At 32.9% G+C, this 26570-nt stretch overlaps 1 protein-coding gene across 1 annotated transcript in view; it reads left to right on the forward strand.

The window, feature by feature from the left end:
* LOC108913141 (mothers against decapentaplegic homolog 6) overlaps positions 1-26570 on the forward strand; it is a 101110-nt gene that overhangs the window by 43554 nt on the left and 30986 nt on the right. The window contains exon 3 of the mRNA XM_018718625.1: positions 4563-4631. Within this exon, the coding sequence (XP_018574141.1) occupies positions 4563-4631 (69 nt within the window). The remainder of the gene's footprint in view (positions 1-4562; positions 4632-26570) is intronic.

Raw genomic sequence — 26570 nt, forward strand, 5'->3', positions numbered from 1 at the left:
CGCTTTCGAGATACAAGGTGTTAACTGTCCCAAAATAAATTCATTTAGTGCAAATATCTTTTGAAACAATTTTGGTGTACGTTATATTGGGTTAAACATCCGTAAAATATTGTAATATCAAGACTTTTGCGCAAAGTTCACTTGAATGCATTTTGTAGCCTTGTATTCAAAATAAAAAATTAGTTTTTTTGTTGCTCATTTAGTTTACCTAAAGTGTACAATATAATTGCCTTTATTACACATGTAAACAATAAAATAATGGTAATTTCCAATAAATTAAAATGCGTGTCTCTGGTATCCTGGACATACCGAAGTTGTTTACAACGTCATTAATCAATACGTCATTACGTCAATGAAATGATTTTGACTCTATTACCCACCATAGGTCTTATAAAGCTATGCTATTCTTGGCCGCAGAAGGTCTAACTTCTCCTAAAACTGTGGGCAATGTCAGCAATTGGATGGAGCTTCTTGTCCTGATGTTCTGTATATCAAACGTGCAGGAAGATCCAGAGTAGCTGAATAAGTTATAAATGTTTTACGTATAGTCGTGTTTGTGCTCATTTGAGTTATATTTGTATTTTTAAATATTTTGTTAAACTATACTAAAGTGCTATCGGTGAGATATAAATGACGTCATCTACTGATAACACCGCTGAGTATTAGTAAATCGAGTATTAAGTAGATAGATTTAGTATATTATAGCCTTCATAAATGATTACAAGCCGCATGACCGTCGACCATAGGCAACTGTGGTTGGTACTATCAACTAAAAATCCCTAAACCTCAGTGGAGTGGTTGAAGGGGCTAGAGGTAATTAAATAAGATTATTTTTTAAATTAATTAAAGTGAACTGTTGATATTAAACTTAATACAATTTAGTATTACACAAATACATTTATTTTTTTCGGTGAACTTTATTAAAATGATAAAACTATCAAACTTTACTTGTTAATGAATAAATTGCATAATTTTGATAAATCTTGATCTTATTGTTTTAGTAATTTTTAATTTTACTACAATTTAATTGTCAACGCGAAGGAAATAAACTTAATGTTTTAAACAAAAGGCTCCGTAAGGGAACAATGACGTTGGTACTGGAAGTGAACGAAGCCTCGCAACGATCACCTCAACCGTTATGCTTTATTTATGAGATCTCGCGGAAAGTTCGGGGAACAGATAACTAACGGATGAGGTTTCCAAACAAACCTGACAAGAGGCAAACAAAAAGGGGCAGTAAAAACAAGCAGCGAAGGATGTAATCTGTTAGTGATCGTTTCCTATTTCTATTCGAGTTTAACGCGGCTGTTTATAGTTCTTCTCCCGGTCTATATTCTCGAGTTTACGAATCTGCCTCGCACTTGTTGCTGCGCTCATAAAGGAGATACTCTTGGCTCTGTTGCCGTTGTACGGCCGCCTTATTTATTTGCCAATTAAAAGTTGAGCTCGCCATGTAACAACTTATTTTCAATTGCTCGAGTGTAAGTATTTTAATATATCAAACGGAACCATTACCCGATGCGTACATCGATTCGCTGCGGCTGCGGAATGTTGCACGTTCGATTTTATTTCTGGCATTTACGGAGCGAATTCGATGGAAACCAGAAATGAGTCTTAAGAGGCGTAAGCCATAAGTACGTGTAAAACAGAAGGCCACAGATTCGTGCACTCAAAATAGGCCGATTTGGGCTAATTCACATATATCCAAAATCGCTTCGTTCGTCCACGAGACAGCCCGAAAGTTTCCTAAAATTGTTTGATGTTCCAGTGGCGGAGATACAGGGGTTTCAGGCATATTTTTCAAAATAAAATAGTACCCCACTGCTTTACGGTAACAATCATGATATTTTCGGATTCGTCTTCGAATTTTCTACAAATTGCTACTCTCTTATGTTTTGCGAAAAAAGCCCGATTTTCGAGTAAAACTTAAAAACGAACGAAAACCATAAAAGATGGCCAAAAGAGCCATAGTTTCCTTGTATACAAAAATTTACTTTCACCTAAAAAAAGAAATGTGGAGTCATTCCATAGTTTCTGCATTACTTAAAGTACTACATTTACAATCTTCCTGTATAGTTGTTGATCCTTCTCCATTAGAGAAGGATCAACACAACACACAACACTTTTGATTTCACAGAAAAGGTAATCATAGAATATTAAATCTGGCGATCGCGATGACCATCTTGTTCTCTTCCCATCCACTGTTCCGGATATTGCACATGTAAATGTTGTCGAACAGGTGATGAAATAATGCCAGTGGCGTCTTTTGACTTCCATATCAGGGAGGGCGGAAAATGTAGGTATAAAGTAGTAAAAAAAATGAAATATAATTGGGTAGTTTTATTTTAAGTACTACGGAAGTGTAGGGAAAATATGCTCAACATTATTTTTTATAGTGAAAGTCCTTTCTTCTGCTTTTGTCCGAAATAAACTTTTCAATTACTTTTTTATTAAGGTTTGGTATTTCTCGCACCACTGATTTTTCAATATACAGGTTCGGAAAGTCCCCATGGTACATCGGCCGTTACGCGAGAGCGATAAAGTAAGTCATAGAAATCCGTGCGATAGACAAGGATGGTTACATTGAAGACGTTTCATTATCTGAATAGTCACTCCCACTTCTAACCCGAAACGGGCGGTGACTATTCAGATTATGAAACGTCTTCACTATAGCCATCCTTGTCTATCGCACGGATTTCTTTGCTTTACTTTGTCGCTGTCATGTAAAGGCAGATGGACCATGTGGATTTTCCAGCCCTGTATAGCAAGTACTGTTAGTCTGTCTTTACAATTTAATTTAAACTTTTACAATCTATTAACAAACACACAAGAAAGAATACGTAGGTAACAAAATTTTACACCACATATAAATAAATTACCTTTAATAAGAAAAAAAAGCAATGTATTCATTCTATTATTTAGTTCCGGTCAAACTAAACAGAGCTCAAACTGCGTAATAAATATGCGCTACTCCCGCTGCGTCTTTCTGTGCTGCGCGACGGTAACCATGACCACCACTGTAAACATTTTAGAAATTTAGGGTCAAGCTACGAGGAGCGCATGTATTCAATGTTTGTTAAATGAATTTTAATTGAAGTCGACTTAAACTGACTGCACTACAAATTTAATAATTCCTTTTTAATGTGTTTCATAAGTCTGCAACAGGCGCTACTGAATAATACATAAATCCCAATTCAGTGGTAGATTTTCTAATTCTGTGGCAAAGTTGAATTGAAAAAACTCTGTATTTGCGAAGTTTGATTGTTGGGCACGCAGCGATTAGGATATCTACCTAAGTAGACGCCGACATTTTCCGACTATTTCTTAACAAAACCTGTAAATCAAGAGCATATCTACTTGTTCGTCGCCGTGATTTATCTTATCGTATTAAATACTCATCATGGACTGACAGGTACAATGACTTTATAAAAATCAAATTGTAATTACCAATTTTTGACATAACAAATCGATCAAGTAATTGACCAAGTTATAGTGGAACATGTAATACATTAATTGCGATAACTAGCTTCAATCAATTGACGAAGAAACTGGAAACAACAGAACTGGTTTAGACTTATTTGCAGTTTACTTTCATAAAAAGGTTTTTTTCCTATTTTTTGCCGTAGAATGCGTTGCTAAAATATCACGCGCTAATTTTGGGTCACCATGTACACAAGCGACATTAAGAGAAAGAGGAATTTAAAAAAACATTGGTGGTGGTACGAAGAACAAGAACCAACTCTGTTTAAAGTTCCCATTCAGCTCCAGGAATCCCAAGTCCACCGAACTTTCCCTGTACATGCCAAGGTATCCGGCCAAGACGAGATAACGTCGTCGCGTATTACATACCTATGAAACAATGACGTACGGAAGACTGAAATAGAAATAAAAGGTTTTTGTTGTTGCAACACGAGCCGGCAGTAACTGCATTAGCGTTTGTTGTTTATTTACACGGTTGTTTGTTTTTTTGAGTAAGTTTTCTGAGGGAATATTTAGCGTGATACTTCGTCGTGTTGGGTACTGTCTAGCAATTGTATTATTTTTTGTACGCAAGCTGTCCTAGAGTGACGAAAAATGGTCCGGAATATAACCGCCTATTGGCACATCACAACGAAAATTATGTATAAAACTCATTCGGAAGGTTGGCTAGAACAGTATAAATTCATAATTTTCCAAAAAAAAAGAGAGTTGAGAGATAACCCAGCTACCATTTGCCAAAGTTAGTCATAGAGCTTGTAGAACACCCTATATAGCTACGGGTTTATACATATTTGTTTAGAACTACCTATTTTATTTCACTAGATTTTGAATGGAGTTGTCATTGTTCCATAACTTCGGTAGTAAGTAGTTTGGTATTGAACAATCTCTACATAATTAGTGACGTCACCTGCGAAACGTTGAGGCCTTATAATTAGGCGGTATCGTCCGCTAGTTAGTGGGGGTAATCGGGACAAACAAATAAGTAACCCAAATAATTCCACAGCCATTTTGTTGTATTAAAATTGTTTCTTAGTGACGCTTCTATCGATTGGCGGCATTCATCGCACGACTTTTTGTTTCAGATCGGGCCCCCAGCGAGGCACCTCTCGTATGCAGAGATTCCTACCCAGGTTCACTCACTACGAACGGAGGTATGTTGATTTTTTCCCCTTTTCCTTTAAAACGCAGCTAACGTCCACACGACAGCTTGGAATATTAAAGAGCCGGACTGTCTCAGCCATAAATTTAATAACATACCGATGGCGTATGTGTGCGCAGCATATGCAAGCGGCGCATTAGTCGCGATACCGGATAAAATGTTGCTAATTGGAATGGTCTCACATTGGCCGGGTTATTATTCCGCATGATACGCGGCGGTTTGCAATCCGAAACCTTGCAGTTTTATCAGATGAAGAGTTATCAGTGTTTGTTTGTATGTAGTTATTGAGCCGAGTAAAACAGAGTCCGAACGTGGTCAAACGTATATTTAACAGCGAGCGATTGGTTGTTGGTGAAAACGTTCTATTTTTGTGGGTATGATGACATTTATTTTGAAAATATTCAAATTGCTATTTTTAGCTCCCGATAAAGATTTAATGAAAACTAATTAAAGTTCCAACTAATGGCGGTAATTAATTACAGTAAAGAATTAAAAATGTATCAGTTAAATATACATTCTTGCGTCATACGGTTTTCATAGTGCTGGATACGTAACTGCAAGGCTGTGTATTCTTCAAGTACTCTTCTTGAGTTGTTTTGTTCCCATTCCAACCGATATTTGATGTTTGATAATTTGTCTTAATAATTATAACTTATACTATGTATAGCCTGAACTTGGATAATTCGAACTTGAATTACACAAATTTTATGCTCCAGTGCCAAAATAGTAAGCAATGACTCATTCTGATACAGATCCATGCGACGGGAAAGGCGATTCCATGGGCGTATCAGTTTAGAGTCTTTAAAAAAATGTCAGACAGAACAACAAACAGATATGTTGACTTTGGTAAAAACTAAGTTGTCCTTGCAAATTTATACTCACCTTGGTATATCCAAATGACCAGTAGGTAGGTAGGTACTTTTTTATACTTATATAAGAAAGCAGCAAAGCAGCAATTTTGTCCTTATAGGCAAAAATCTACCTCTGTACACTTATTTCTTCTTTTCTTTTAGAGGCGCCAACTGGATAAGTGGCTCGTCCTTGCGAAAAGTCTATTTATAAGTCTAAATCCATTTCATGTATAGTAAGTAATTTGTATTTCCTTTGATATTTAAAGTTAATTTAAAAATCCATGAATCTCCCTATGGATCGTATATTTAATGTCTTTGTCAATTTTTTTCTTGTCACGTAGTTTTCTTTTTTTTGCTGTTTTACACTTTCACTACTTTTTAACATACGATAGTGTCGATAGTCACATCTAACAGACATTTTCTATCCGCGTTTCATGCTCGAATTCCTTTATACACATCGTTTATATACAACATATTTGATCTGTTATATTCGTGAATTTACGAGTACTCTACCTACCTCTACCTTACTAGATTTGTACGCTTATGAAACGCACTGACACGCCATGCCTCAGCAAGAAATTGAGACAGGGCGGGAATTCAAACGCTACATCAGCTCTCTCTTTTTGAACACCAGTATTTTATCAGATTAAGATGTAGTAAAAATTGTAGTTTGATTTATTTATGACTATTGTTTGCTATTTTGCCACACTGGAATATTTTCGAATAAATTGACGCTTGATTGGGAATTCTACATATTGAAGGACAACTGAACCAGTTTAGATCACATTCACCCAATTTTAATCAATAATGTATCAATTTGGGTCCACACCCGACTATGTGAAATTTTCACTCTGATAGTACAACTAAAATTTTATGTCAGACTATTGCAAGTGAATTTTACTCAAATCCGCTAACTATCAAGTGAGTGACTCTTGACTCTATTATGAATATGCAAAACCAATTAAGAGTTGACTTTTTCTCTAATATGATCTAGATTTGAAGTAAGGTCCAGAGCTCACCAAAATAACCGAATTAACGGACCTTTGTCCAGCACTACCCGCCATACACAAGACCTATTGACCTAATGGGGACGACGGGAATAGACAAAGATTACGCACGACAATCATCGAATGGGGCGGGGTTACTCAATAATGAGGACATTTACCCCGATTTAGCTACAAGTGCACCAAATACGAGTTTACGTGAAGAATTTATTTAAGGAGTATCTATATTTGAGTGAAAGTACTCAGTTTTAGTTCAAATATTCTCACAAATAAGTAAAATTATCAAAATGCTCAATATTGAGTGAAAATGTACTCAATAAATTCACTCAATAGATTCACTCAATAGATTCACTCTGTACCTTTATTGCTTTCACTCACACCGATTTTTGGGTATTCTCAATGCAATCTGGTTACAGCGTGTGACAATGTTTTTAGGGGATTCGTCTAAGTAAAAACTAAACCAGAAAATTGTTTTCCAAAAACCTCTTTTAATCCCAACGTCATAAATTAGATTTTGCACAAATTTTATATGTAGATGACTACAGTATCAAGGTTGAAATCCACATATATTTCCACCTTTGTCAAATATTTGCAAATATCTTCGAGAAGAATGTGATGCTGTCAATTGTTGAAGGAATCATTGTATAGAATTATTCTAACATACTTTACACATCAAAATAGTGCTACAATATGTTTTTATTCTTCAGAAGTTCCTTTATTGGTGACGAAGAACGCAGTGCCAAATTGCCCAAACTTTGACATGGACATACATAGATATCTACGAAACCTAATAATACACGTAGACCTAATGGATTACATAGGTATCGCATCGCAGTTTCATATATTTCATTCCGGCGGACTTAAAACGAGGCACTGTCCAGTTTTCCTAAAAAATATGTTGTAAAATTTAACTATTTCATAAATGAAACGCTGTTCGATCTGTAGGTGAGTGTATATGACATCATAAGTCGCGGTGGCCGCTCTCTCTAGCGGGCCTCACTCAAGGTGACCAACAAGAGGTCCCCAAGTGGTCCCCGCGCCTCTCAGACCCTCAGGGCGACCTGCTAGGGCGTGGTGTCGTCTACATATACATCCATATAAATTTACAGTGTACACAGGCCGAAAGAATCTAGGAACTGTACTCCAGTGCCAAAATAGCAGGCAGCAGTCATAAATAAATCAAACCGCAATTTTTACTACTTTATCTCGAAACCTCCATATACATATTTGCCAGAACTGCAGATCGAAGTGGATTTCAAACTCGATACAGTGGCGTTAAAATTAGAAGAGGTTTTTGGAAAAATGCATCTGGTTTTCACTTTGACGGATCCTCTTAAAAGATGTCACATGCTGTTACCAGACTGCGTAGAGAGAATTTCCTTCATTCTTATTGCTTCAGTTGTCTTCGTAGATATAGAGGTTCAATATGTACCTACTATTCTAACAAAACGTTTTGTCAATTTAATCGATTACACTCCAGTATGCCCAAATAATAGGCAATACAGTTATAAATAAATTAAACCACAAATGATAATATCATTTTATGTCTTCTCTATGTGGAAATAGTGTATAAAAAAACAATTTTTGAAACCCTTTAAAATGATACACCCATGGAATCGTATTGGCACTGGAGTATAGTTTGGTGTTGAAGTTATAAATCAAATAAACGAAATTCCAAGGAACTTCTTTTCCGGTTCTTAGTTAATCAATTCCATTTTATGTTTTAAATTTTTTAATTGATTATTACAGAAAATTTACAAAATTTCTCTTACAAAAACCATAAATACTCAATCGTTTAGAGCATCAAGCCTAACTTTTTTCGCCGAGTTTATACTTCTAAGACATATCATTATTTAATATTATGTAATTATAATAACGCCGCCATTTTTCAATGGTAAAGTACCAGCGCATATTTTTCATGGCAGGTGTAGAGACACAAGTAACGATCTAGAATATCTGAAATCACCACTGTCACCATTCCACTACACGACATTTCACTGAAATAAATCAATATTAAGAACGTTGAACTCTGCCGCAGCTAAACAGTTATCAGGAAATTTATAGAAAATATGGCAACGCAGACACTATCGTGTTAATTTCGTATTTTTAAGAGCGATTTAAAAAAGTAAATATATTCCTGACTTTAAGTGTTATCTGATTTGCGTTATCTGATATTAAGGCAAATAATTTAATACAATTAGTAAATTTTTTCAACCGTGAGATACGAGCAGAAAAAATGTGAACAAATTCGGCGATAAGAATTAGAAATAATTAATAAGTAATTAAAATACAATGTCTCGAGTCATCGAAATCATCAAACAGTCATTAATTAATGTATGACAGGTTTAAGAGCATTAGACTATTGCGGTCATCGTTTATCACAAAATATTTGGACTCGTAATCCAACAACTTGCCCCACAAAGATAAAACACCGTCTGATAGAAAAACAGTGTCCTAAATAGCATCAGAAGTACCTAATACATTTCCCATATTGGCTCACAGTAGTTTTGGAAAAGATCCGTTTGGGTAAACATATTTTTACGATAGGTGATCAATTAATCTTCTACTAACTAAACTGTGGCACGTTTATATTGAAGATTATCGTTCCTTATTTGTCTTTTAATATCGATTAGGCTAGATTGAGTCGATTCAAAACGAGCAGTTAGGTAATTTGGACCAGTTTTAATGCAAGTGTGTATAGGTTAAATTAGGTTTTAAACAACAATTACATAATAGTTATTTACACCATAAAGGAGGTAAGTATTATTTACCAGTCGAGGACGATTTTGCGCCCGAGAGGAACGATGGCTGGTAATAGAGTCCGAGACTGGTCAATTATACTTAACTGCTTCGTGGTGTATAACATTTTATCTGCTCCCACAGTTCTTCATGGTTCATGAAATAAAAATTAGGTTTTACTTTTTGACATTTTTTAATCAATTCATTTTGACATTATTCGAAATCTTGCAAAGTCGCCTTGGTTGTTTGGATTTTGTCGTTTCTAAGGTGTTTTATACATAAAGCTACATAAAAGTTGCAATTTTGCTGGTTTTGAATTATTATTTCTAAATGAGTGATTTCCAAATAGAAAGTGCAGCAAATGCTGCCTGCGAATTTTTATTTCCCGAGAAGTCGAAAGTGTGCTACGGACCAGCATATAGAAATTTCAAAGAATGGTGCCAGAACAAAAATACTGGTGTTTCGGCAAGTTTGTAGAGTGAATACTCAATGATTAAGTCAACTATTTTCATAGAGGAGAACGTGGATTCAAAATACCCCAAGCTGAGAGCATTTTTAAAGGAAAGAATGACGGCTATACACCTAAAAAGTCAAACGTTCTTACAAGAGAACAAGTCAACGATTTTCTCGTTGGCACCCGATAACACATATTTGCTAATGAAGGTAATGAGGGTCTTAGGTATTGCAGGAGCATGCCGTTCTGATGAGTTATGCAAACTTACTTTGGACAACGTCAATTTCAAAAATTATGATATTATTGTAATTACAGTTCTAAAAATGATAAGTATGTCACGTACCATCAAACAGGTAGATGTTACAACCAACCAGTCGGCAAGAATACCCTTTATATGATTCCTAATAAGATTGCACGGTGCACATCCTGAAACATATACATTAATTCCGAAGAACATCGGCAACGCTAATACAGAAGTTGATGTATTAGCAAATGGGTGAAAATTAGCCACAATTGCAGAAAGTTATGTTGCTGACAGTTTACAAATATGTGAATCAGTGGCACAGATATTGGAAGCCAATAAGAACCCTAAAATTTTGAAACTCCAGTATTTTTTTTGGAAATTGGTCAATTTCTTGGTCAGTACATTGACAAAAAATAGGTAAAACAGGTTTAACTGAAGCTATTGTTAAAACGAATTTTCGAATTTTGAAATGTAATTAATATTTTCTTAACATCTAAAATGGAATTAGAAAGAAAAATGATTTACTAAAATGAAATGTAGGAAGATAAAATTAAGATGACGCTTTCTGAAATTAAATCTTCTGGAAAATCAAAATTTGATCTACGTATAGATTTTTTACTTAAAATTGTTCGAATGTTGAAAGTAGGAAAATAAAAAAATTACCATGAGGAACATGTTTCGCTTTCATACAAAATGATATATGGCAAAATTTCATTAAAACTGCGTTTTAGTTAACAGTCTGGCAAAATACATGCAAATCACTTACTTAATTAACCAAAGGGGCTTATAGTGCATTTTATAGGGTGTGTCCATTGGAATAAAATCGATTGTGCTATGTATTTGTCGTCTTTGCATGAAGTGCAAGTGTAAACGGTGGCTTAACCAGAAAGACAGGTTGGACATATAGTACAATTCGCGATGTAAACGAGTCCAAATAATAAATATTTCCAAAAAGTTATATATTTTTTAAATATACACATGGAAAGTCATAATCACTTCAAGAGGAACGCCTTTTAATGGGAATCTACCATTGTCTCATGGATGGAAGAAGGAACACGATGTTGACGGATTGACATATTTGCGTCGGTTTGTTATTTTCATGGACGATGTTTTTCTTGTAAGTGTCTTTAAAATGAAATAGGAAATATTTGTGTACCCCATACATGAATCTGAAATGGTAAATATGTTAATAGCTAATAGCATATTTTCTGTGCAGTGAAAGTGGTCTTGGTGTATACATTTTGTGAGGCGCCCATCCCTCAGTAAACGCTCATTATTTTTCTACATTGAAATAGTTTAGTGAAGATGCGAATAGCAAGGAGAGGAGGGCCAAAAGTATATATATATTTATGAAGATTTTCGAAGTTTTTATCGTCTAAAAAGAGTAACATTTTTGTGCAATATCACATTGACAACACTGCATAGTTGAAGTCAGCGGTTCTCAAAAGTTTTATATTTGGCATATTTATTTAAAATTTTACTTTTCATTTTCAATTTTTAGTCAAAAAGGAAGGCCCTATTAAGTATGTATGTACATGTTCTAAACAGTAAATTGTACCATATTTTGAAATATGCGCACACATTATGTATTTTCTCAGTTTTTTCTTAGTTAATTAAGAATTGGTTCTTTATTTCTAGCGACGGTATGGTTTTTATTATCGGTGCCGTTCAATTTTAAAATAAACTCCTCTATTTTCATGCCCCGAATGGCGAGCATCGCCTGCAAGCCTCTCCTAGGCGACGTAGCATTCCTCGGTCCCGTTTTCGAGCCTACCCAGCACGTCCATTTCGGCCGAGCGGACCTTTTGGGGGGCACGTGTAACGACCTGGATCCACCTCGCCATGAAGGGGAAGAATCCGGCGAGCGCCGCCAAAATATGTATCTGGTGTGGGCCCCCGACCGCCAGTATGTGTGTAAGTTTAAAAATAAACATTTCCAGTGCGTATTGTCTTTGGACGAAAACAACCGTGGCGCCTGAGGCGCCACCGAGACGCCGCGAGCGTATTCGCTTTGTTTTTTTAAGTGCTCTTTATATACGGCGGGAATCGTAATTAGTGCTCCTCGAAAGGTCAGTAACTTTTTTCGTGCCGCCGCGCGGCACCGGCGTAATCCTGTTATGCGGCGGTGTCGGCCGAAATTACGTAGCTGCTCGGTGTGCAGCAAGGTGCAGCGCCCGTTAAGAGACGTGGAGAGAGTGTATATAAAAAAATGTGTGTATATATATATATANTAAAGGAGGAGTTATATATATATATATATATATATATATATATATATATATATATATATATTTGTTCCGGATATTCTTATTCGAAGGCGAATTATTTAAATTTTCCATTAGCGTCCACATTTGCGCATTCGTTGAGGATTTCTAGTGAATGCGAATATCAGCAGTTAGGAATCTTGTCTAGTACACTTGCAATAACGCTTTTTGAACTTAAATTAGCAATTTTTGGATACGTTAACAGTCTGACGGCATGTGAGATCATGTGACAAAGCAGTAATAAAGTTTTGTGAAAGGACGGGATTAACAAATCATATTCCAAATTAAACAAAATCGAAACACCTGTTCTGTACTGAAATTAATAGATACTTTTTTTCATAAGTACAAAATCGTGAGTCACACTGATAAACGAGATATTTAAATTTATTGTGTTGTATTGTAAAAAAATACCATTACGACGTTATAATAATATACGCAATAAGGTACCATAACTTTTGACTGAGGCCCGCTGCAGCTGACGATGGTCCGGTGGTTCGATAATACTTGAAGCATCTAGCTCATTTTATCTACTTCTTGACCCAAATTCTTCTATTTTTTGGTTTTCAATTAAAATCCATTCCATTTTAAAGCTGGAAAATCAACCGGGACATCGTGATTGATTCGTATTCTGTGAATAGTTGTCGTTTGAAAATGTTGCTCGATTTGGCACATATTTGTCCTTTATACAGGCTGTTTCAGAAAGACCTACCGTAAATACAGAGGGTGATAGTACAACAAAAAATAAGAATTTTTTGTCTTATGAATTATATGTCTATATCCTCTTGTTCTCGAGATACAGAGCGACAAAATAAAAATTTTTAAATAGAATTTTTACGAAAATTTCCAAACGGTGCGAAATATTTTTATGAAATTTGGTATTCCGGGGTTTTTAAGGATGCCAAATACGTTGGTCCAATTATTTTTTGAATATTTCATAGAGGGCGTTAGTTTTGCTACATTCCTATTACATTTTAGGTAGTAATTTTTTTAAGGTTAGGTTTTTTACTATTCGGACTCCAATTTCTAATGTACAATTTTATTTTCTAAAAATAATGTACTCTTGTTAGAACTTCCTAATGTGGACGGTTTTCGAGAAAAAAGGCTTTTTAAACTCTTACAATATTACGGTGTATAAAATAAGTGACTTTTCTCGAAGTAGGCTTATGTCAAAACTTAATGATGTCTTATAAACAACGCATACATTCTTAGTAATATTTTAAATTCTAATTAACTTTATATCAAAATTTTAGTGATTTTAGTGACTAGTAATGACTAATTACAGTCACTAAAATTGATATATATATATGATATAAAGTTAATTAGAGTTTAAAATATTATTAAGAATGTATGCGTTGTTTATAAGGCATCCATCAATAAGTTTTGACATAAGCCTACTTTGAGAAAAGTCACTTATTTTAAACACCGTAATAATGTAAGAGTTTCATTAAAAGCCTTTTTTCTCGAAAACCGTCCACATTAGGAAGTTCTAACATAGAGTACATTATTTTTAGAAAATAAAATTGTACATGGTAAAAAACCTAACGTTAAAAAAATTAGAACTTAAAATGTAATAGGAATGTAGCATAGCGCCCTCTTTGAAATATCCAAAAAATAATAGACCAGTGTATTTGGCATCTTTAAAAATCCCGGAATACCAAATTTCATAAAAATATTTCGCAGTTTGGAAATTTTCGTTAAAATTATATTTAAAAAATTTTATTTTGTCGCTCTGTATCTCGAAAACAAGAGGAGATAAACATATAGTTCATAAGACAAAAGATTCTTATTTTTTGTCGTACTATCACCCCCTGTATTTACGGGAGGTATTTCTGAAACACCCTGTATATGCCATATTTTGTATGCAAAATTTAGGAACAACATTTAATAGTTTAATAGTGTCTAGACTAGGAATTTTACTACATAAATATCTTTAACGGTACAATTTTATTTTACAAAACTGTTAAAACTATTATAACATTTAGGTCTAGTTTATTTCAGTAATAAGTGATAACTAATAATGCTAAAAATAGGAACAGAAATAATATTGGAATTAACTAAAATAATAGTAAATTATTACGTAAATAATAATAAAGTCATCTTTTATCGCTGTACACTTATTTACACTTATTTGCTCCAATTATTGCTAAAACAGTTAAGTTTCAAGGTTTTTAGAAAAATGCTCAACATTGTTGTTATAATATTACAGTAGATCTGTTAAATTAATGAAGCACTGCAAGCTATTTTTTTGTGCATTAGGACGCTTTTTCATTGGTAATTTGTCCCTGATAAAATAATCGTGCCAATTTGATATTAAGCAATATTGCTTCAGTGTTATCCTTTGCTTTGCAATGTCCAAATTTAGACGTTTACCCAATGAACTACATCCTGATAACTTCCCGATGTTTTGTCTTCAAAGGCAACTGGAGGCAGACGCTACCATTTATCACCAGATGCAGCAGAGGTCCTCAAGTTTTTTTTTCTAGTAAATATTTAGCAGTACCAACTTGTGTTTGTGACACTTATCGCGATCATGTCATAATATGTAATTTATACAACTAATGATATAAAAATATTTTCGTCTTGAAATTATCTCATCTGAAACGTCGTTTCGAGTCCCCTAATATCGTGCAAAATATCGGATAAAAGCGATCGAAATATATTAAATATTAAGCAGAACGCTGCTCAATATCTAAACATAGTACTTCAAAACGTGTTGTTATTGAAAAATCCTTGTAAACATTTACGATGTAGACGCTATATACAAACTTTTGTTTATAATATACGGGAAAAATATTACTGAAACAGTTATTGCCCGCATAAACGTGGTATTTTCAACATGATTGTCTGTATATTGACATATCTACATTGATTATAAAATATTTTAACATGTATAGTTTGCTTGTACAGTAAGCTTGTAATGGAATAGAATTTGTGCGTATTTGTGCCTTTCCTAGGGGATCTTGGTGCGTTTACTATTCGCTCAAATATACATATACATCAAAATGCTTCGTATGGGATGGACAGAATGAATATGCAACAATTGCGGTAATATTTTCGAGGTCTCATCAGGAGTTAGTTCTAGTTAATAATTGCACCTCCTGGGTCAACGCTCAAACGCTCTCCTAGCTATGAGAGACCTCCTTACCTACGGAGCAGCTAGGACGACATGGTTTGCAAATTCAAAAGTGAGGTGAAAAGTTGTATTTCCTCTGCAATTCTCAGCTGTGACTTTTAGAGGCTTGAGAATGTTGTTACGAATTCTTGTTGAAATTTCGACAGCGTCATAAAATTTAAACTTCGATTCGAAAGGTAGGCGATTTTCGAGACGATTAAAATATTACTTACTTAATATAAGAGCGATGATTTAACAGGGCCGGTTCCTAATATTCGAGGACCCCTGGTACGACAGTCGACACTTACATAAACTGTTTTCATTCATGCATGTCGCCACGGCGGAGTCTGTGACGTCCGTGCTGGCGATAACGCGGCCTAGGTAATCTTGTATTAATATAGATAAGCGAAATTGGAAAAACGGGGCTACACGCCCGGCGCCAACGCGGTGTTATCTCGCGCGACAGCGGAAGGCCGTCCGAAGGACGCGTGACAACGCCGCCCGGCAAGGCGCACCTTGATTTAGAGGTTCGACTTCGCCCACAAATGCATTCGTAATGGCACACCAGAGGTATGCGCCGCGTGTCGGACGCAGGGGGAATAATATCGGGGGTAACGCGTTTTGATGGGTATGGAAACAACATCTTTGTAACGTCCATGTACCCAATAATACAAGTTGTTACGGGTTTTGCTGGATACGAAAAGGCTAATAACATTTTTTTTTACAGTAAAACGTAGATATTATTATTATTATTATTATTATTATTATTATTATTATTATTATTATTATTATTATTATTATTATTATTATTATTATTATTATTATTATTATTATTATTATTATTATTATTATTATTATTATTATTATTATTATTATTATTATTATTATTATTATTATTATTATTATTATTATTATTATTATTATTATTATTATTATTATTATTATTATTATTATTATTATTATTATTATTATTATTATTATTATTATTATTATTATTATTATTATTATTATTATTATTATTATTATTATTATTATTATTATTATTATTATTATTATTATTATTATTATTATTATTATTATTATTATTATTATTATTATTATTATTATTATTATTATTATTATTATTATTATTATTATTATTATTATTATTATTATTATTATTATTATTATTATTATTATTATTATTATTATTATTATTATTATTATTATTATTATTATTATTATTATTATTATTATTATTATTATTATTATTATTATTATTATTATTATTATTATTATTATTATTATTATTATTATTATTATTATTATTATTATTATTATTATTATTATTATTATTATTATTATTATTATTATTATTATTATTATTATTATTATTATTATTATTATTATTATTATTATTATTATTATTATTATTATTATTATTATTATTATTATTATTATTATTATTATTATTATTATTATTATTATTATTATTATTATTATTATTATTATTATTATTATTATTATTATTATTATTATTATTATTATTATTATTATTATTATTATTATTATTATTATTATTATTATTATTATTATTATTATTATTATTATTATTATTATTATTATTATTATTATTATTATTATTATTATTATTATTATTATTATTATTATTATTATTATTATTATTATTATTATTATTAGTATTAGTATTAGTATTAGTATTAGTATTATTATTATTATTATTATTATTATTACTAGTATAGTTCTTGAAAGAGTTGACCGATGGGGCAGTAACAACATTTGGGAAGAAATTCGCAAAGACGTTTTGAAGATTTTTCACGACAATTTAATCTGATGACCACGTAAGCGTTCATCCAAATTTAACCCAAATAAGTCTCCAAAAGTTAAGCTGTAATGATTATTTAGAATCCTATACATTTGGATAAGATCACCACGTAGACCTCACACATTAGTACAAGTAATTTTCAAATTATCCAAACGGTGATGAAAGTGATCTAAATTTGGGGATCCATTTTGTGAATTTTATATGGCACTGTATTTAATTTTATAGTCCTAGAAATGTCGAAGAAATATCGGATTTATACAAGTTCAAATTGACTCTTTATTACAATTATTCCAATAGACCATTTTATTGTGGCGCCACATATTTAGGCAACCCACAATAAGTTGTAGTTGAAATTGTACAAACCGAATCCGATTCTTGTGTACTATTTACATGAATACTATAAAAATGTACCTACAACTTCAAATTAATTTATTTTTACAAGGATTTAGAAGTACATATTTAAGACTTAAAAAAAACGTATAAAAGAATATTCCCAAGTTTAAATAAAGTAAAAATTTACCATTAACCGTGTCAGTCTTAATGCGCATGCTCGGAAAGAAAAGCCTCATACGCAGGTGCGATCTTCTTGATATGTCATAACTGTCATCATTAGCGATTAGTGGTTGTTTTTCTGTACTACTCTTTGGTTTGTTCCTGTACACAAATTGGTGTGAGCCAAGATGGCTAGAGCTGCTATGTGGTAGCACGTATCTAATCCTTTAGGACAGGTATAAGTACATTTTCCTCTTCATACTGGCTTGAAATTTCTTCTCTGATAACTGAAAGTTCATCATAAAGAATTTTCTTGTACATAACCAGAGGAAACAGAATTTTCTGCTTATATCAAAAATTATTAGTAGAAAGAAAGAAAGAAAGAAAGAAAGAAAGAAAGAAAGAAAGAAAGAAAGAAAGAAAGCAAGAAATCACAAAGTTGACATGCATGTAACCATAACCAAACTTTTCTTGATTGAAATCCTGTTCCGAGGCTACTTCGCTCTGTAACATTCATATAATTTTAATTTATTAATTACTATAAAAGTCAATATTGTTCTATAAATCTATGTATCGATCTAGTAAAGAAATTGAGAAATTTTTAATGACGATGTTGCCTATTATTTGGCGTATGTAGTCACTATTAAAAAGGTTTATTTAATTGTAATCAGTCTACAAGGTGCTTCACTGTCATTAATTTACGATATGAATTAATTTGTTTACGATAATATTATCATTTTCATTTTTTAATCTTTACTGAACCATATTACTGCTACATATACCTATAGCAAAATTTACATGGGTAAAATAGTCCAGAATTTAAACCTCATCAATATATCACTAGGAAAACAATTCAATTCCGATTAACTTGAATTTTATTTAAGAAAAAACAATTAAAATCTCTTTTTAAAAATAAGCTGTAACTCCATTATTAGTAGTCCAATACGCCAATGAAAAAAACATAAAAAATTACAATGGTTCATGAATTTTTTTCAGTCAGATTATAAAACGAAGTTGTAATTAAAATTGACTTTTTTGTTATTAAAATTCTAACGAAAAGGAATTTTCTGTGAAATACTGCAAAGCATTACATTTGGTATTACTTTAACTATATATGTATTTGGTTCACCCTGTATATAAAACTGTTTAATAGTTGACACCAAGAGGAAAAATTTTTACACGATTTTTGAACTTAAAAATATTTTAGTCAATTTTTAATTTAGAAGAAAACGGCGTTGTTTCAATTGATTTAAACTAAAAATGAGTATTAAAATTTTTCAAAATTGAACAAATTCTAGTAATTTTCATTTATTTTGACTAACTTTAAATTTCTGTATCGAAATCCTCATCTTTTTTGCAATCACCGGCAATACCAAAAATCACTTCAACCTAAAATTAGAAAATATCTGCTATTAGTCACACCACTCAAAGGAATTGCGTTAAAATTACCTTCATCACTAAATATATGTATTATCAGGTGATTCGTCTAGATATTTCTGTATTTTATCTCTACTGAACCTTCTGATTTTTTTTGGTACGCTATCCCACAGACTGCCGTTTTATATGAGCTGTTAACTTAGAAAACTGTTTTAAAATCGATATATTTTTCAGCTATCAGTACCTAAAGCTTTCACCATTCCGACCAGACTCGATGGTTTTACATGCTTTGCTCCTTTTTTTTACAATAATGTATCGGTTCAATTATGGCACTCAAATAATAACGGGTATCCCAAAAGTAACGCTAGATTTAGTAGATTTGAATTGTGCGCCATTTTAATTCCAAAGAGTTGGCAGCATTGTGTAAGGTCACATGTCTTAGTAAACACGTTGCGGTTGAACAAAATGTAGCGCTATACGACAGATGAGCTAGTGAAGATTGTGAAAATTTATTATAAGTACGGAGAATGTGTGCTGAGATTGTGCCTAAATTATGTGGAATTTATTTTCGGTAGAAGAAATGCCCCGAATGAAAAACTGTCAACAAGCGTAACTGTCGAATTTCGGACAATCCATTGCCAAAGTTTATTCTGCTCAAACGAAGTCAATATATAGAATTAGTCGCAGAAGACATCTGTCAGAAATCTTCTTACATTATTTGTATCTGAAATATTACACTATTACACCAAATTGCTGGCATTTGCAAAAGTTCGACTGTCAAGTACTATTTGTTTTTTACTCTTTTGTAGACATCACTCGAAAGTAGGTCTATCATCTCATCACTATCTACTCATCTTACATGGAACAAGATTTGTTATTGTGAAAAAATTTACTATTCAGCTTCTTATTCATTCCGTTGTTTGATACCCATAAGCAAATTTAAGATAAAAATGTTATATTCATCGCGTGCTTCCAATAAATTGTAATTTTTTTCTTTATTAAACTTGTGCTCAGTATACTTGTATGTAAATGCGTCTATAATCATTTTCATCATATTTTATCAATGTGGTAGAAAAATGTAAAGGTACAACTTTCAAATAACGTTACAATTTTTTTTTTACTACAATATATATCAAGTCAAAAAGATTTACAACCGGGGTTACAGAGGCGAGACATTATCAAACACTGTCAGCGGAACTTATTGCAAAATTTAGAAAAGAGACCTTGAAAAAATTAGTTTCTAGAATCTATTTAAAGTTCCTCCATCAAGTTAGGTGTTTGAAATAAGTTTGAATCTACCAAATTAACAGATATTTGTTCTCATTTGCGTTGTTTACTCGCGTGAGTAACAGCGGCAGGTATTTTACCTAGTAATTTTTTTTAGAATGACAAACATTTACACGAATTCAACAAGCCAAAGCTCTAGTTCTACTACGTTCCATTATAAAAAAGTTATATTGTCTCGTACTGGGAAGCAGCCGCAAAAATTTACGATCCCGTCGAGGCGTAAAAAGTACCCCGCGAATTCGTAGACGACAGCCGGTGCACGGCCACCCGGGATCGTCCTCGCTTTTGGTTTTTTTCGTGGGCATTTAAAGTCGGGTCCGACCTGTGTGTGTTCCGCGACATAACCTCGATGTCGGTACACAACATTTCGAGTGTGTGACGTAACCCGCGCGATCGGTCGTAATCTTGGCGCCAGCGGTGTACCCGTAATTTCTATTTTTATACGGGCGCACCACGGTTAACATCTCTCTCGGCCGTAGTAATGCATTAACCACAACAGATATCCGACACCGCGCAGCACTCCCATCTTCCAGTTACATTGTCGCGGCGTATTTTTCGTCCGCGCTTCCTTGAGGCCCCGGGAAAGGCCATTTCCTTAAAATTGTTTCTAGAACAGTAACGAATACGTTTCAGATACAACATCTTCAGGGTTTAGGAAATATGCAGATGAACTGTTAACTAATTTGCTATTTTTAAATATCAGATTTCTTCCCGTGAGGTATAGGTACCTAAATCAAAACTATACAAAGTACGCCCAATCATGGGAGAATAAGTGAGGCTTGCAAACATTTAAGAACTGTTGTGAAAAGTATTCGAAAACGTAGGTTTAAGAAAATATTCAAAAATTATATATCGAGGAGACCTTTAGTATGCTTATGAGATATAATTATTTATAATTTTTTGTCAAGGGTTTAGACATTCGACTGATTTTATACACCTAAAATTATAATTACTCTGTTTATGTATTTAAATCTGTATTTAATTATGTTAACTTGTAAATAACTTTTTGGCTTTATTACACCTGAGTTTTAATTCCTTCTTATTAAAATGAACGCGTTTAAGGATATGCACATATGTTGCTGTCATAAAAAGCTTAGCTCCGCAAAGGTATTATTAAGAACATTTTGTAGAAATGATTCTATTACGCAGGGGTCGGCAAGTAATTGTAGGTAGGGTCCGGATACTTTTGAAAATTTTTAATGAGGTCCAGAAAAAATTCATATTTCTTACTAATTTTTTATTTTAATTTGGACTCAAATTTAATCTGCTTACTAACCATTAAGAACTTACAATTAAATCAGTCACACAATGTAAAGTACTAGAAAAAATGATACGGGTGACACTCAAACGTACAAAAATATTTTTTGAATAATCTATTTGAGTAATTTATACTTTAAAAAAATTTTTGGCGGTCCAGTATTTTACCTTCCGCGGTCCGGACCTGGACCGCGGTCCGCCAGTTGTCGACCGCTGCTATAACGCATCAACTAAACCGTTTTTAAAATACTGCATAAACTTTATTAATTTACTTAATTTATGAGATAAGATGGACACTAACTGAGATCTTTCATAAGAATCACCTACATTAGCTTTTATTTATACAGGATATAAAAAATTCTCGAGTAAATTTAAATAATATCAAAAATCGATCGAACTACCAATATAAACTACCTAACAAAAGAGTAACAAACATAATAGAACGAGGTTGTGCTTATTTTGAGATTGCATTGTGAATGTCACAAATACTTCCATTCGATAAATCACAACTTTTAATAAACCACTTTAAAAATAAAACGAAATTGCATTTTAAACTTTAAAAATAATTGTCAATTTTAATACCACCCATTTCGTTATTTTTATCTTCATTAAATTTTATTCTTACTTGTGGAATGTGTTTTCCAAGCATTTGCAAGTTATTTAAACTTTATCTAAATGCCATAATGTACTTAAAAGTGAATAAAGCTATCTAAATATAATTAAATTGATGAATTTATCAGGTATTTAATTGTATTTAATCATATTTATATCGATTTGTATGTACCTATCTAAATGTATTTATATACTTTTTAAACAATTCTCAAATTTGTGAACCTATTTAAGAAGTGTCTTACCCTTCGTATTTTGTTATACGTACACTCACAAACAAAAATATTGCATATTTTAATTTGGTCATTATTTTTATTTATTTTTTTTTTCTTAAAACTTATTTTGTTTTTTATTACTAGATGCCTTGCACTGGAGTGTTTTACGTTAGTTAAATAAATACCGAAGCTTGACAACATATTCGTAGAACAACTAATAAAATAGCCTGATTTTGGTTATCACATTTAATTAGGAAAAGTAAACAATAACGAAAATATAATAACAATACTCTAAGGCAACATAATAAAAATTTAGTACTTAATATTTCACCCTCTAGCCCTAGCGATAGGTAGGATAGGAAAGACTATAACAGGGTGTTACAACTGTTGGAAATAAATGACCACTAGTATTAATTGTTATTACTATTATTATTAATTACAAATAGGACAACCAAAATAGTATGTCTCTCGTTTATTACGTGGACAAAACGAACAATTTTTATTATTAGGTGTTTCATTTTAATGCGATTAGACCAGGAAAGTGTGAAGTACACACATCGGAATGTGTATCATAAAATATCCGCCTTGGCTCCACGCATAGTTTGATAAAAATTAACGTCGCGATCGTCCCGATAAATCAGAGCCGTTATTGGGGGTACCAGAAACGTTGAAAGGCCCGTCGCCAATAAATTAGACGGCAGAATTCGCGTCCCGAGAGCGATACAATAAAATTGCAAATAATTTTAATTCAAATTATTGGTCGTAAAGACGGCGAACGGCGCCAGTGTTTTGACTGGAGCATATAATGACCTAACGTCTAAATTTATCGTCACCTGGTCCACTCGGCATCGCACTTATCGGCCACCAGTTTTGCTTTTCTGAAAACAAGCGCACGCAATATCGTATATTTTATTCTCTTTGACGTCCGCGGAATATAAAAAAATAATAACAATTCGCGTATCGCGTGGGCTTCGAAAATTCGGTGATTAATCGGATGTCGTTCTGATTAGCGTTGTCGTTCGGTAAAGATGAAAAATTTTCTTTGCTCCATACATTTTTTATGAGAAGCAATGTACATTTCATATATTTCGTTTTTTTGTAGGACGTCAGACGGTAGTAACGTTTGTTTTCAAAATAGTGATAAAAATATAGTTTAATCTTTTCCGAGAAGTTGGCCATGCGACGCCAACCACGTCGGAAAATACCGCAGACAGAAATGAAGATAAATAAATCTTTTTTGTGGGAATTATTCGTAACAAAACATCAGTTTGGTGTCACATAAAAGTCCCAAAATTCTCATTGTGTTGCGCTAAACTCATTTCATTAATTAATTACCTGAAAATATTGCGTTATATGTATATGAACGATGATGATCGCTATCTATTCCTCAAAAATAAATGATGAGCCTATTTTTATTTATGGTAGGTAGCTCATCAAAATCATTGATAGCTACAGCGACAACGAAAAATTTAACTACACGGAGAAAACTGCTTTCGTATCTCCAATGACTCCTTTAAATCAATATTAACTATAATAAATTTATATCAGAATAAATCTGACAATGGAAAATTTATGTGAAATATGCTACAAATATTTATGACTATATTTAATGTTATAACTAACAGTAAGAATAATGATAGACGGACATAAATTTAACTTTGTATTGATGAGACTCTATCTAAATCATGGTCCGCCGATGTGTACCGAGTGACGATTTAGTTTTATGGGTAATTATATAGATAATTGTTTTTATTATAATATTAATATTGAATCAAAAGATCCTGTACATACCATCACATTTTTTAGGAAGAATTTTAAATATTACATGCGTTACGTTATAGTGTTTCACCTAGAACTTTATTTTTTTAAACTTTATCATTAATTTTATACATTATTGGTTCTTGTCTCCTTTAAAGTACTCCTTTTTTCTATTCTCACACTTTTCCCAGCGCAGCGGTGTTTTCATTTCGTAAAGCAGATCTGGATAGCTTCGTTTGAAATGGCCTTTAAAGTCTGTGACAAATTTGCTTTGATGTCATTAATAGTCTAAAAACGGCGTCCTTTCAGCACTGATTTTAATTTCGGAAATAAGAAAAAATCGCAAGGAGCTAGGTCTGGCGAGTAAGGAGAGTAAGGGAGGACATAATTGTATTGTTGGCATGAAACTGGCAAATTGACAAAGCTGAGTGGGTGAGCGCATTGTCATGGTGTAAGAACCATGAGTTGTCTCGCCACAATTCTGGTTTCTTTTTGCGGATTTTTTCACGTAACCATTGTAAAATGTCTTGGTACACACGGTTCACTGTTTCACATTCAAGAATTCAATGCACTATTCCATTAAAGTCGAAAAAAAACAGTGAGCATCACTTTGACGTTTGATCGAGACTGACGTGCTTTCTTTGGTCGAGGAGAGCCTTTGCCAATCCATTGCGATGATTGAACTTTTGTGTTAATGTCGTAGCCGTAAACCTAAATGCAGCTTTCGTCTCCCGTTATGATCCTTTGAATGAAAGTTTCGTCGTTATTGGATTGTTTAAGGAGTTGGCGACAAACGTCCACACGATTTTGTTTCTGTTGTTAGCTCATCAAACCAAGAATGCATATTCAATTTTTCAGTCAAAATCCCATGCCATGACCCAATTGACGTGCTAACCTTTTCTGCAATTCCTCTGACAGTCAATCGGCGATTTGCACGCACCAGATCTTTGACTCTCTGAATCTGGGAATCATCAGTTGAAGTCGAATGTTTTTCTGGTCGAGGATCATCTTCAACTAACTGACGACCACTTTTAAATCGTGAATACCGTTTGTAACATTGCGTATGACCCAGAGCATCATCTCCGTAATCTTGTTTCAAAAATTGAAACGTTTCCGGGAAAGTTTTCCAAAGTTTCCCACAACATTTTTTTTTGTTTCAGAAAATTTCAAATTTAAAAAATCGACACTAACGCTTAAACGCGTTGCATTCAAATAACAATATCATAAAAACTAAATGACATATCAACAATTCAAGAAGATATGGTTACAGAGGAGGCGTAAGGCAATGCTACCAACCACACAAAATCTCCATTAGCGCGTAGTTAAAAAAAAATCGGTTATTTTCTGAACAGACCTCGTAGATCTACTGCAGCAGGATACTATTAATCACATCCCTGAACAATTTGATTCTCGTGTTACTTTGAATTAGCACATTGAAGAAATTGAAGAAACTTTTACGTAGCGAGATAATAATCTTATCAATTATAAATTAATATACCGGGTGATTCAGTTTGGTATTCGCGGCCCTGTATCTCTTTTATTTTAACAAATAGCTATAACAAACCCTATATATTTTTAAATCGCCGCTCAAACTCTATCATATGACATTATTAGATCGTCTCCATGGTAACATATGTCAAAATTGCTATAGTCAACTGTTTTTATTCAAATGGCACTATATATTTTTTTATCAATTCTTGAAGATATTTTTTTTCTGCGTTCAACTATGTAAGAAAGTCTATAGTTTCATTAGAAATATGGCTAGAAAAACAGCAAAAAAAGATGAACCCTACATTTCGTAATTTAATTCTGAAAAATGATAGCCAGCTGCTTAAACAAGCTACCTACTATGTTTTTTAAAGTAACATATTTTATTTTTAATACGATAATAATATAACAATTTAAAATAATAGTTATTTCCAATGTTCAAAATGACCTCCATTTGCTTCCAAACACAGAATAGCTCTGTTTATCACTACCTCTCTACAAACATATTCTAGTGTTTCTTCATCTAATCTCCGACATTCCACTCTTATTCTGTTTTTAAGGTCAATATCATTTAGATAAGACCAAAGAAAGAAATCTATAGGAGTGAGATCCGGAGATCTAGCAGGCCATTTAACATCTTTATCGAATGTTCTTCATCTCTTGCCCTTCTGGGTTTAAAAACTCTTCTTTTCTTTTGAAAACATCCATCTGCCGCCAAATTCCTGGCTAACTTTCCGAAAATTTTATCTGATGGAAGTTGTCTCTGCGAAAAGCGGTGTTGGTATAAATGCCTGGCAGTTTTAGCGTTCTTTCTGTCCTCCTCATAAATTAAAATCATATCTAATTTTTCTTGGTTACTGTAAGTATTCATGTTATAATTATAGATAGAATATTTAGGTACAAAATGTCAATTATTTTGACAAATCGTTATTTTTTAGAAACGTCAAAATTCAGT

This window comes from Anoplophora glabripennis, unplaced genomic scaffold, assembly GCF_000390285.2.
Source record: "Anoplophora glabripennis isolate ALB-LARVAE unplaced genomic scaffold, Agla_2.0 scaffold478, whole genome shotgun sequence".
Taxonomy (NCBI): domain Eukaryota; kingdom Metazoa; phylum Arthropoda; class Insecta; order Coleoptera; family Cerambycidae; genus Anoplophora; species Anoplophora glabripennis.